The sequence below is a fragment of the Macaca thibetana genome, chromosome 2 (assembly GCF_024542745.1).
Source record: "Macaca thibetana thibetana isolate TM-01 chromosome 2, ASM2454274v1, whole genome shotgun sequence".
NCBI classification, from domain to species: domain Eukaryota; kingdom Metazoa; phylum Chordata; class Mammalia; order Primates; family Cercopithecidae; genus Macaca; species Macaca thibetana.
In genome coordinates, this window is record NC_065579.1 from 106,774,158 (window position 1) to 106,786,986 (window position 12,829).

General features: G+C 55.9%; 2 protein-coding genes and 1 pseudogene across 3 annotated transcripts in view; 1 reads left to right on the forward strand and 2 right to left on the reverse strand.

Moving 5' to 3' along the window:
- Window positions 1-2,932, forward strand: part of DNAH1 (dynein axonemal heavy chain 1) — an 86,858-nt gene extending 83,926 nt beyond the window's left edge. The window contains exons 75-79 of the mRNA XM_050781042.1: window positions 168-338; window positions 491-621; window positions 1,281-1,632; window positions 1,974-2,208; window positions 2,765-2,932. Of these exons, the coding sequence (XP_050636999.1) occupies window positions 168-338; window positions 491-621; window positions 1,281-1,632; window positions 1,974-2,208; window positions 2,765-2,886 (1,011 nt within the window). The 3' untranslated portion in view covers window positions 2,887-2,932. The remainder of the gene's footprint in view (window positions 1-167; window positions 339-490; window positions 622-1,280; window positions 1,633-1,973; window positions 2,209-2,764) is intronic.
- Window positions 2,933-3,465: 533 nt separating this feature from the next.
- On the reverse strand, window positions 3,466-4,607 carry LOC126948754 (uncharacterized; annotated as a pseudogene). Its single transcript, XR_007723513.1, has one exon. The product of XR_007723513.1 is annotated as an uncharacterized LOC126948754 (transcript).
- On the reverse strand, window positions 3,466-12,810 carry BAP1 (BRCA1 associated protein 1). Its single transcript, XM_050780820.1, has 17 exons — window positions 12,551-12,810; window positions 12,423-12,452; window positions 12,264-12,318; window positions 11,184-11,316; window positions 10,675-10,794; window positions 10,122-10,183; window positions 9,897-10,039; window positions 9,552-9,630; window positions 8,976-9,099; window positions 8,488-8,635; window positions 7,541-7,725; window positions 6,885-7,018; window positions 5,859-6,337; window positions 5,581-5,741; window positions 5,224-5,316; window positions 5,048-5,120; window positions 3,466-4,867 (listed from the first exon to the last, which is right to left on the reverse strand). Exons 1-17 carry the CDS (start codon window positions 12,585-12,587, stop codon window positions 4,734-4,736), a joined length of 2,190 nt encoding a protein of 729 aa, XP_050636777.1. The 5' UTR covers window positions 12,588-12,810; the 3' UTR covers window positions 3,466-4,733.
- Window positions 12,811-12,829: the final 19 nt, after the last annotated feature.

Sequence of the window (12,829 nt, forward strand, 5' to 3'; positions counted from 1 at the left end):
CAGTGCCTCAGAGGCCTGGAGTCCGAAGGCAGGGACATGCATAAGGGTTATAAGCAGGAGTGACAAGTGGGGGATATGACAAGTGGGGATGTGCTCCATTGGAGGGTAACTCTGAAGGCTGGGGTGGAGCAAGCCAGGGGCTTCCATGTTGGCCTCCTCCCTCCTAGGGCTACCTCTCCTACATCAAGAGCCTCCCACTCAATGATATGCCTGAGATCTTTGGCCTGCATGACAATGCCAACATCACCTTTGCCCAGAACGAGACGTTCGCTCTCCTGGGCACCATCATCCAGCTGCAACCCAAATCATCTTCTGCAGGCGGCCGGGGCCGGGAGGAGGTGGGTGGTGTCAGAGGAAGGGGCCCAAGGGCTGGACGGGCTGGGCTCCACCATCCTGCCCACTCCCCTGTGGGAAGGAGCTCTGTGTATGTGGAATCACACAGGGGATAAGGGGGGCCAGCCTTGACCCCCGTGTTCCTTTGCCCCTGCAGATAGTGGAGGACGTCACCCAAAACATTCTGCTCAAGGTGCCTGAGCCTATCAACTTGCAATGGGTGATGGCCAAGTACCCAGTGCTGTATGAGGAATCAATGAACACAGTGCTAGTACAAGAGGTCATTAGGTAATCACCTCGCCACACCCCCGCCCCAAGTCAGCGGCCACTGGACTGTAGAGAAATAACAACAGGAGTTACTATGGGCCAGGTGCCATGCCAAGTGCTACACCTCTAACTCAGCCATTTTTGTTGTTGAGACAGAGTCTCTGTCTGTTGCCAGCAGTGGTGTGATCTCAGTTCACTGAAACCTCCACCTCCCGGGTTCAAGCGATTCTCCTGCCTCAGCCTCCTGAGTAGCTGGGACTACAGGCGTGCACCACCACACCCAGCTAATTTTTGTATTTTAATAGAGACGGGGTTTCACCATGTTGGCCAGGATGGTCTCCATCTCCTGACCTCATGATCCACCTGCCTCAGCCTCCCAAAGTGCTGGGATTATAGGCGTTAGCCACCGCGCCTGGCCAACTCAGCCATATTTTTATTATTCACATTTTGTAGACGAGTAAACTGTGCCCCCAAAATATTCAGTAAGCTATCCCAGTCCAAGTTCACACATTTGCTAAGGGCCAGAGCTGGGATTTGTACCCAGGCCACCTGACCCAGTTCTCTGCTCTTAGTCTCTGTATTTTGCCATTGCTTTTCAGTCTGTGGCCTTGAGCTGGGGAGCATAGCTACTGCCACGCGACCCCAGCCCACTACCTATTCTCTTGCCACTGGCCTCACAGGTACAATCGGCTGCTGCAGGTGATCACACAGACACTGCAAGACCTACTCAAGGCACTCAAGGGGCTGGTGGTGATGTCCTCGCAGCTGGAGCTGATGGCTGCCAGCCTGTACAACAATACTGTGCCTCAGCTCTGGAGTGCCAAGGCCTACCCATCGCTCAAGCCTCTGTCCTCATGGGTCATGGACCTGCTGCAACGCCTGGACTTCCTGCAGGCCTGGATCCAAGGTGGCATCCCAGCTGTCTTCTGGATCAGTGGCTTCTTCTTCCCCCAGGCTTTCTTAACAGGCACTCTGCAGAATTTTGCCCGCAAATTTGTCATCTCCATCGACACCATCTCCTTTGATTTCAAGGTCTGGGCACAGCCAGGGCCGGGTCAGGTGACAGGCTAGGGTACAGCCCAAGGAGGAGAGGCTCTGAGGCCACGGTTGGTTGGCAGTTGGGGGCTCCCTAAGCCAGGGCATGGAAAGACCCAAGCCAGAAGAGGCCATGAGTCCCAGGAACGGGTCTGGCCTGGGTCCATCAGAAATCCACAGAGGCAGGGCACAGACCACAGGCCGTGGGCTAACGTGGTAGGTACATGATGATGGGCAGGCAGGCAGCATTAGGCAGAGCTCAGAAGGGAGTTTTGTGCCTCCTAACCCAGATTCTGGGTATTGTTGTGTGTGGGGGGTGTGTCTGTGTCTACCCACAGGTGATGCTTGAGACACCATCGGAGTTAACACAAAGACCCCAAGTAGGGTGCTATATCCATGGATTATTCCTGGAAGGTGCCCGCTGGGATCCAGAGGCCCTCCAGCTGGCCGAGTCTCAGCCCAAGGAGCTGTACACAGAGATGGCCGTTATCTGGCTCTTGCCAACACCCAACCGCATGGCTCAGGACCAGGACTTTTACCTGTGCCCCATCTACAAGACACTGACTCGTGCTGGTATGAGGCCTGGGGTGGGAGCCTACACTATGCGGGGGGGGACCCAGGACTAACCCAGCCCGGCCCAGCCCAAGCCAGTCAGACTGATCCAGGTTAGCTGAACAAGGAAGGACAACAGAGATTTGGGCCAGGCCAGCAAGCAGCAGGCAGGTTAATGCCCAAGGCCTGCCATCTGGCTGTGGGGAGCACCCCTGAGCTCCTATCCTACATGCCTCCCTCAGCAGGCCCACCTTGGGCCCCAAGAGCCTACAAGCCCCAGCCTGTCATTGGGAGTTCAGAGGGGTAACTGAGGCCCAGAGCAGGAGCTTGTCTGGACTGGGTCCATCGGAGAATGAAAAGTGGCATCAACTCTGCCATCCCTATCTTCAGTCCCCAATACAGTAACCCTGGGCAGGCTTGAACCCTGGCCAGACCCCCTCACCAGGCAGGCTTCCTCTTGGGTCAGGGCCCCCTCCCTGTCCTCAGCTTAGCCTGCCCACTGCCCTGCCCCTACGCTATCCCTGCTCTAGTAGTAATAGGGCATGACCTAACCCGTCCCCCTCCTTGCCCATTCCAGGAACACTATCAACCACAGGACACTCCACCAACTATGTCATTGCTGTGGAGATCCCCACCCATCAGCCCCAGCGACACTGGATAAAGCGTGGTGTGGCCCTCATCTGTGCCCTGGACTACTAGACTGAGACAGAAGGGCTGAGGCCATTAAAGCTGAATTTTCTAAGCAGTCCAGCTGTGCCTTAGCTGCTTGCATGAGGACCCCTCTGCAGGATTCATTGCCAGTGGGGTAGTGAGGGGCTGCAGCAGCCTCAGCAGATGATGCAGTTGGCAGAGGAGAGCGGGACAGAGGTGGCAGCTTTGACCTGCTTTACCTGTCCAAACGCAACAAGGAAGAGATGCCCAGCGCCCTCCCAGGGAGAACACACCAGGCAAGATTAGAGGCAGCCCTGCCTCTTTGACCCAGAGTCCCAGCACCTCTCCAGGTTGCAAAGCCACAGATTTGGTGAAAGCCATGGCCCTCTCCCCAGAAAGTACACCCTGTCTACAGTCCACCTGAAGCCCTCCTCAGCTCAGGTCCAAATCCCAGGCCTAGGATCCCAAGGATCTCTGGCCCAAGACAGTTGGACGCTCAAAGATCATATACTTTTACCTTTCTGGTCCCAGGGCCCTGAGCACACGAGGTCTAGTAAGGCCCCCCTCCCACCACACACACATAGCCCAGCCTCCACATCTCAGGCCAGCAACCACAGGAGGGTTCACTTCTCAGGAGATTCTTAGGAGAGTTTTATTCATTGATCCAGTATTTACAGGGGCTAGAGGGGTCAGGCTGTGCTCAGCCCAGAGGCAGCTGCCACACTTGCCGGCACCCCCCACTCAGTCACTATGTACAGATAAAGGGGCCTGCTTGGATCACCTTTTTCAAAACCATCTGGCAGAGGCCATGGGGCTGTGTTGGGGCCTGGACTCCAGAGGCACTGCTGGGCCCATTACCCCTTGGCATCAGGCCCTCTGGAACACAGGGGCTCCAACTGGTTGTCTTGATCCTGCTGTCCCCACCCTGAGTGCCTTGCAGAAGCTGAGGAAGCTGGAGTAGCAGGGAGAGCTGAGGGTGCCAGCTTCCTATAAGCAACCCTGTCTCTGCTACCCCTGAGAGGGAGACATGGTAATACTGAGGGGCTGGACAGAGGCTCCTCTGAGCCCCAAGCTCCAGGGACAGAGACCTAGAGCCCAATTTAGGCCCATATCTAGGGCCACAACACTGAAGGCGAAGAGCCCCAGAACCTTGCTGTGGAGAGCAGTCTTGAACAGCCTGGCTAGAACAAGGAAGACAGTTCACAGGCCACGGAACAGTTCCCACATGCTCTGCTCAGGCCATGGGATCCCAGCAGCCTGCTCACCCCAACCCCACTGGGACACCCTACTCCCAACCCAGCCCAGTGCTGGGTCCCTGAGTTTGGCACTCTCCTAAGAGGAACGAAGAGAGAAGGCCTGGCTTCCTTACGACAGGGACAGGCTGGTGGCTGGGGCTAGAGCAGCAGGGCCCAAGGCCCACCCAGGCCCCCAGCTGGGACCCTGTAGTTGGGACCCTGGCATGATATAAGGACCTGGGCCCACCAGGACAGCTCCTAGGAGAGAAAGCATAGTCAGGTAGGAACCTATGTCAACATGGTGGCATGCTGGGTTGGAGCCCAGAAAAATAGATGTCTCTGATAGGTAAAATATATATTCCGCTGCCCAGGCAGAAGGGCCAGGTCCTGCTGCTCCACAGCCGGCTGTGGAGGAAGCTGCAGTACCTGGCTGTGCCCCAACTCCAGATGCTGCCTCCTGAGCACTATGGGCCTGATCTGCCCTGTGGCAGGCCTCAGGGCACGATGGAAGGAATGTGGCCTGGTTCCTCCCATTCCCAGGGCCTGGACACTCTGGCTGGGACTATTCAGTAATACTTGGAAAAGGGGAAGTGGGGCAGGGAAGGACCCTGGTGAGGGCCACACGGCAAGAGTGGGCTGCAGAGTCGGGGCCAGCAGTCCTCACTGGCGCTTGGCCTTATAGGGGCGAGAGCGTTTCCGTCGGTCAGGCTTCCGCTGCTTGTGGAGCCGGCCGATGCTGACCCCTTGGCGCCGCCGCACGGAGATGTTCTGCTCCACTAGGTTGGCCAGCATGCCTGTGGAGAGGCAGAGACCCTTGAGCAGGTGCTGGCTGCCTCAGGCCAGGAGCTAAGGCTCTCATGGCCCTCCCTGTGCCCCAAGGTCTGCTCAAGCCTCAGGAGAGGCCAGGGGAGGGAAGCTGAAGGACATGGCCCTCAGCAGGGCATTCCAGTTAAGCCAGCAGCACATCGCCTCACCTTCCTGAGCCAGCATGGAGATAAAGGTGCAGATGAACTCATCGTAGTTGTGGGTCCTTCTCTGGTCATCAATCTGTAGGAGAGGAGAAGGCTGAGAGCACTGGAGCCAATCTTGCCAGAGCAGCCACCGCAGACCTTGGGAGAGGCCAGATCAGGCAACTGGAGAGATCACCCACCTTGAACTTCTTCCTCTTCTCTACCTCTTCCTTGAGGCACGCCTCATAGTTTGCAATCTCAGCCTCCACACACTTTAGCAGTGCCAGCAGCTCCTGCCAAAACCCAGCATTGCACCTCTGATGGGGGCTGGCCAGCAACAAAGCCCCACGAGCAATAGGCAGCTAGAGGCAAGGATGAGCAGCGAGTCCATGCCTACAGAGGCCCCTGCCACCACCCAACCCAGAAAGTCTTCCTGGCACATGGCTCCAGCCAATCTTCACACCAAAGTTCCCATCGAGAACTTGGCACCCGGGCAGGAGGAGCTCAGGCCCTACCCTCCTCCAGGATTAAAGGAGAAAGCCACAAAGGAGGCTCACCTTGGGTGAGTACTTCTCCCCACTCGAGGGCTCGCCAGGCCTCACCAGCCCTGTCTTCTCTCTGCTGTCCGTGGCTTCCACGACCTCCTTCTCCACTGGGCTGCTGGACCCCTGGCTGCCTTGGATTGGTCTGATGGAGGGCGAGGAACCCTTCCCACCCTCTGGGAAGAGAGGTCACAAGAAAATCATTAGAGTGCAGGACACTTTGTGGTCACTTGGCCACTTCCCTTCTCCCTCCTGGGTGCACCAAGTGGCCAGTGAGCCAGTCCAAGGCCCACCTGTCAGCGCCAGGGGACTCAGCACCCCATCCTCAGCCAGGTGCAGCAGGCCTGTGCTGATGACAGGACCCAGATCACGGACAGCACGGTTGTAGCGTATGCAGTCAACACGCAGCAGGCTGTCATCCTCTCCAAAAAGCACCTTGGAGATGTGGGAGGTGACAGGGCTGGAGGGCCGCGTCGGGTTGGCCGAGCGGATGGGCGAGCGCAGTGGCGAGTTGAAAGCACTGCCGATCTCAGAGGCCGTGTCCGTACTCTCATTGCTGGGGGTGGGAGAGGGCTGCGAGTGTGTGGGCACTGCCACAGCCGGACTCCCAGCCCCGCTGCTAGTCTTGATGGACAGAGGAATTGACAGGTCCTTCTGGGACTCTTTGAGCTTCTCAGCCAAGACGTTGATGGTGTTGGGCTGCAGCACTGACAGTTGCCCATCAGCAGAACCGCTCAATGCCCCTGGCTTCCCTGTTCCCTTCCGCTTATACCTGTGGGGCCGGAGAAGATGTGAAGCAAGGGAACGGGCCAGGTGACCATACCCAGCAGTACCCAGAATGGCTTAAACACATCCTGACCTCCAGGGGCTGACCCTAAAACTCCTTATACTTGGTCTAAGCAGCTTGAACTAGCCTTGCTAAGCCTGGCATCAAGTTCTGTCAGCTGCAGCCAAGTGTCCTCAAAAGACACTTCCTCTATTCCAGCCATCTCACTCCTGGCCTTTTGCCAATGCCCTGTGTTCCAGCAAAGCTGCCTCCCCACCACCCACATCTCCATCCCTGCAACCAATCCTTCAAGGCCTGGCTAAAAGGCCACTTCCAACAGGACATGATCTATGCTTATATGCTTACCCCCCAGTCCACCAAAAACTTCCTGGACACTTGGGGTCAGCCCCATCGTGCCAGCCTCCCCCAGGGCCCCAAATTTTGCAGGTGCTCAACATTATCTGCTGCAGCGCATTCTCAGACACAGACTGAGATATTCAGAATGAGATCTGAAGCACCCAGAGCCTGGTAGCCTTAGAAAGCTGGGGCTGACCTAATGGCAGAGTTGGTATTCTGCACGTCATCCTCCTCGTCATCCTCATAGTCATCCTCATCATCTGAGTACTGCTGGGGTGGGCGGACTGGAACTCGGCTGCGGCCCACACCGGCCGCCAGGTCTTCTTCCTCCTGGGACAAAGACCAGGGCAGTTACAAACAAGCACTGCTCAGCCCAGGCTGAGCCTAGACACTCACAGCCAGAGAGAAAGCCAAACATGGTTTTCCAGACTGAGTCAGCGGAACCCCTCCAGGTGTTCCACGGCCTGTCCTTGGCTTGTGGGGTGGCTGCCACCCACTTACACTGCATAGAAACCCACAGAGGGGTTCTAAGAGAAACAGAGTGCCCTGAAACACAAGCCTTTATTTTGCCAGTAAAACCCAACCCATAAAGTTGTACCAAGGAACGTGACCTAAACATTTAATCCCACAGTCACGTAAGTAGATTAAATTCAAAGGAATTCTCCCTGCCTCCCTAAGCCCCTGCTGTTGTGAGGCCTTTTGTATCAGGCAGAGGAATCTAGCATCCCAGGCCCAGGCAGCTTGACCCAGACATGCCAAGGGTGAACACCAAGGAACCACATGGGGAAATTGCCTGTTGCAGCCTCTCAAGAGAATCAAGTAGAGAATCCTGCAAGGGTGCTCCCAGCTTACCTGCATGGGGGACTTGGCATAGTTGTGATTGTCTAGAAAGGCTGGCAGCCGCTGGACAATGGGAGTGGGGTTGGGGGGAACACCGTTGAGGCTACTGCCTGGAGGCTTCACCACCAGCTTGGGTTTGCTGGGAGGGCTATGGGATGGGGCTTGTGTGCATGAACCAGTCGCCTCCTCTGCACCATCTGAGACAGGGCAAGAACACAGGCAGGACCTCCAGTAGGATCTCCAAGAAAAGCTCACGGTCTCCCCAGCCCTGTGGAACAGCACTTCCCAGGGAAGAACAGCCGAGCCAGCCGGTGGAATGGAAGTCAGCAAGCTCTAAGTCATGATCCCGCAATGAGACAGGGAAAAGAATGAGATGGAAAAAAAAAAGAGGCAGAAAAAAAAATGCCTCTAGAGAAAACTAGAAAGGGAGTGTACATTACCAGAAGGGCCCAGGGGCCTGTGGTAATAGCAGCCCTTTACAAGTGCCTTTTTTTTTTTTCTTTTTTTTTTTTTTTTTGAGACGGAGTCTCGCTCTGTCACCCAGGCTGGAGTGCAGTGGCCAGATCTCAGCTCACTGCAAGCTCCACCTCCTGGGTTTACGCCATTCTCCTGCCTCAGCCTCCCGAGTAGCTGGGACTACAGGCGCCTCGCCCGGCTAGTTTTTTGTATTTTTTAGTAGAGATGGGGTTTCACCATGTTAGCCAGGATGGTCTCGATCTCTCGACCTCGTGATCCGCCCATCTCGGCCTCCCAAAGTGCTGGGATTACAGGCTTGAGCCACCGCGCCCGGCCTACAGGTGCCTTTCTTTAGGGAAGGACTGCTCTCCCTCTACCTTCTGCCAGGGGAAGAACACTGCCCAAGGACATCCCCAGAAAAAGACTTGCCCGGCTTAGGCCTCCCAGGTCAGACATTAGGGGGTGGCTCTGAGGCCCACAAGAGGTCCCAAACCCCCTAGTACCTGTGTGGGTGCCCTCAGTGGCTGCAGGGGCCCTGTTTGCTTCCAGCACCAGCGGGGACTTGTTGCTGGCTGACTTGGACTCCTCAGGCAGCTGTGACTCTTGAGACTTGTGGGTCTGAATCAGCTCCGGCTGTGTTACTCTTATCAGCTAACAACAGAATCCAAGGCTCAGAGGAGGAAGGGTAGACCCGGGCTTCTACCTTGAACAACTAAGGGCTGAGGACCTAAAGGAATAATGGCCTTGGCTCTACCCATTCACTCACAGGGAAATAAAACACCCAAATGCAAACTTCCTTTTAGAAGCTATTCTCCCTCCCCACTCCAAGTCCCACCTTTCCCATAAAGGGAGCAAAGAAAAGATGTGGTTAGCTGAAACCCAGATCTACAAAAGAGTGTGTTCGGGAATCAGAGACAAATGTTGTGGGGGAAGGGAGGAGGAATGCAGGGAGGGTTGGGCTGGGCAGGGGCCAGGGAGAAAGGGCACCTACCTGCTGCAAAGCCTCTAGTACTGTCTGACGGTTCACCTTCAGCACATGCAACCTGGCCTCATACTTGATCCTGCGATCGGGCACCACTGCCATCAGGTTGAAGCGGATGTCGTGGTAGGGCTCCCTGCAGTCACAGCCGCAGCCGTGAGAGCAGCTCCTGCCCCGGCCCCGCCATCAGGTTGAGGCAGATATCCTGGCAGGGCTCCCTGCAGTCACACCTGCAGCTGTAGGTATAGGCCCCACCCCAACAAGCAGGCAGCGACTAGCCATACACGCCAAGCACCTGAGCTGGTACCTTCCAACAAGCTGTATGAGGGGCCTATCAGGAAGTGAACTAGCAGACCTGGGCTGCCTAAGGCTCCACCAAGGCCTGCCCCTCCCCCAGCCCAACGAGGAGCAGGCCACAGGCAGCCCAGGCAGGAAATAGGACAAGGAGTTGAGAGCGCATGATCTAAGCCTGATCTTGCCAGATTCACCATATGGCCTTGCAATTTACAAATCACCTGGATACTCTCTGTCCCTCCCAAAGTAGGTACAGCTCCAGAAGGTAGAACAGGGCAGGTGCAGGGCCCTTACCCTGCAGTGGCGAGGCCAATACGCTCCATGATGACCCGCCGGGCCTTGTCTGTCCACTCCTCATCCTCCCCCCAGGGCCCTGGTGGAGACCAAGACAAGGAATCAGCGAGAAGGAAACCCTGAGTTTGGGTAGGCCAGCAGTGGGAAGGAAGACACGGGAGAGCAGTTGAGCCAGGAAGTCAGGAGCTGGTCAGGCAATATGGTGCAGGGTGAAACCCCAGCCAGGGCCAGGTGTCGGTACCCACAACCCCTGCCACTGGGTCCCACATACCAGAGGGCCCTGAGCCCCAGCTCCCTAGGAGGTAGGCAGAGACACCCAACGGGCCTCCAGCTCATGGTGCCTACCATGGTCAATGGGGTAGACCTTCAGCCCATCCAGCTCAAAGAGCCGGCCTGTGATAGGCACATAGCTGACAAAGTGGAATGCCTCCATGGTCCGCACTGCACTAAGGCCATTCTGCTTCTCAGGGAGGTGGCGTGGCTCGGGCCTGGGGAAGGACAGAGTCAAGACCCAAAAAATGATATTCCCCCTACTCGCACCCCACATCAGCTCCCACAGCTCCCACACACCTGGCATGGCTATTATGTGCCTTGGCCAACTCCGGGGCATTGCCAATCGCATATCCTTTGCTCTACGGGGAAGAAAATAAGGCTGTATCAGAATAATTTCTCCTCAGGTAGGACTATGGTTGGAAGGCAAAGCTTCAGAGAGCAGCCTGGAGGCATTCCAGATGAACTTTCTTAAAAGGTTTGTCAGGGCAGAAAAGAGCTCTGGAGTCCCAAAGAGATGGACTGTGCTGGCCTTGCATGGTAATTCGTGGATACTAGGAAGCAACATGGCCTGAGAGGAAAAGTCCTGACAGAGAAGATTCTGACATGGTGTGACTTAAGGAAAGTCTCCTCCTTCCCTAAGCCTGTCTCCTTTCCCCACAACTGTGCCTAAAAATAATGGCCTTACACAATTTATTTAAGAGTCTAATGTAATATAAATGATCATTTGAAAAAGAACCAAAAAAAACCCCAGCCTAATAGTACCCAGTATCATGTGGTAGCATTCCCAGTGGCCCTCAGGGTCAGATCTGCCCAGTTGGCTGTGAGCCAGGATGAAGGCACTGCAGCCTACCTCAGGGCTGAAGCCCTTGGTGAAGTCCTTCATGCGACTCAGGGTGGGTCCCAGGTCCACGTTGCTGCAGTTCAGGAGCACGCTCAGCAAGGCATGAGTCGCACAAGAGTTGGGTATCAGCTGTGAAATCAAGAATAGTCACCCATACACAGTACCCCTCACTGCAAACCACAAGCCCACATACATCAAGAATGGGAATCCAAAGCAGGTCAGTCATATCTGGACAACTCCCCTTCTCAGCTCCATCTTTGCCTAATGTTTATTTATTTAACAAGCACCTACCAAATACGCACTGGGTATCTGAGGACACAGAGAGTGGACTCACACACCCCCCTACTCTGAAGCTGTTCTCTTTAATGAATTAGAGCTCAGTTCCTTCTGCGAGGGTTTCTGTAGCCACCGCCCCTAGAATCTGCCTATCTCCTCCTTCTGTCTTCCTCCATTTCCACTTCCCAAGCAAAAAAATGGCAGCATCCCAACCTCCAAACAAAGCACAGAGTCCAGCAGACCTGGTGGGCAAAGAACATGTTATTCACAATATCATCATCAATCACGGACGTATCATCCACCAAGGTAGAGACCTTTCGACGGGACCGGCGCTCTTCGATCCATTTGAACAGGAAGATAAATCCATACACAGGGCTGGGGGAAGTAAGAAGCAGAGCCAAATCAGCCAAAGGGGAGAAGGCAATCAGCATTCCCTTATTTCTCCCACTAAGCCTTTGCACTGCGTCATCACTCAGGTGTCCTTGCTGTGATCCCACCTCTCCCCTGGCTTCTTCCCAATACTGTGTCTGAAGTGGCCTTGTGCTCTCATACACCAAAGGCCTGCCACAGGCAGAGCTAAGCATAAGCTTCTGGCTGTGATGCTCCGGGAGTCCACCCAGTCTCCTTATGAAGTCTATGGTTCAGGGTAAGAGAAGAAAAGCTGGAACTGAGGGTCAAGGATGGGACAGGGTAAGAACACAAGGTAAGACAAGAACAAAAACTCTGATGAGGAACTGAGGCACTAATTCTCACTTGTGGGCCCCAATGAAGTCAGGAAAGCAAATGAACACCTACACCAGTCTCTTTTGTTCCAGGAAATTAAAGCAGACTTCTTGGTTCAGTTACTGTTGCTACTATTGCTACTCTCCTACATCTCTATTCTGCAGGCCCACTGGGACAAGATCCTAAGTGTGGGCACCCAGGAGGGGCCTTGTCACCCCAACCAATCAATACAGGATGACTTTGTGTCAGGATTAAAGCCAGGCACACATGGACACACTGAAATTAATACATTACACAACCGCACAAAAGGCACTGTGTGCCCTGGGTCTTCCTGCTGCAAGGCCAAGAAAGCAGCTGAACCAAAGGATGGTTAGGGGTAGGGAGCGGGCTGCTACAAAAAGGGAAGCGCTAAGGAAAGATTGGGAGAAAAGAAAGTATCAGTTTGATCAGGAGGCGGGCACTCAGAGAGCAAGGCTGCTTCTTTATGTCAGATTTTATAACGTAGGGTTCCTGGCACTGCCTTCCCTAAGGGGCCTGTTCTCTGGGACCTTCCCCAGCACTCTGGGTGTAAGGCGCAGCCCTGGTGTACAGCCACTTACCCCTGGCATTTGCTCTGAAGGTCGTAGATCTCCTCCACTTGCACCCCTTTGACACCTGCGATGAGGAAAGGAAAGCAGTAGGGAAGGACAGACTCTGGTAGTGAGGGCGCAGGGGTGGGCCCCCACATCCCCGGTTAGGCAGGCAGAAGAGGCTCTTACCGAAATCTTCCACCAGCAAGGTGAAGAGGCCTGGGTGGGGCGACAAGAGGAGGGGGTGATGGTCAGGCAGGCGCGTTCCGGGCCCATCCGGCCTCCCCAGCCCCTGGCCCTCCCGGTCCCCTCCTCACCCGGGTCGCTCTCCAGCTCCAGCCAGCCCTTATTCATCTTCCCGCGGGGCGGCCCCTCAGCGCCATGTCCAGGCCCTCCCGCCCCACCGCTGCCCCCACCGGGAGCCCCCACTGCCCCCGGGGCCCCTCAGCCCCACACACAGACAACGGGCCCAGCCGTGTCACCCGCCCGCGCCGGCGGCACGACGTCACCAAGGCGCGACGGCCCTGCTCCGCCTCTGGGCTCGTCTTCCGCCGGCCGGACTTCAGACGCGGGCACGCGCTCGAAGGCGAACGCGC

What these genes read in the sequence shown, in the direction of transcription:
- BAP1 (XM_050780820.1), bottom strand. Translation starts at nt 12,587, where the DNA reads ATGAATAAGGGCTGGCTGGAGCTGGAGAGCGACCCGG. An exon ending in GGTCTACCCCATTGACCATG is followed by an intron (nt 9,631 to 9,896) that starts GTAGGCACCATG and finishes GGTCTCCACCAG; the next exon opens with GGCCCTGGGGGGAGGATGAG. An exon ending in AGAAGAGGAAGAAGTTCAAG is followed by an intron (nt 5,121 to 5,223) that starts GTGGGTGATCTC and finishes CCTCTCCTACAG; the next exon opens with ATTGATGACCAGAGAAGGAC.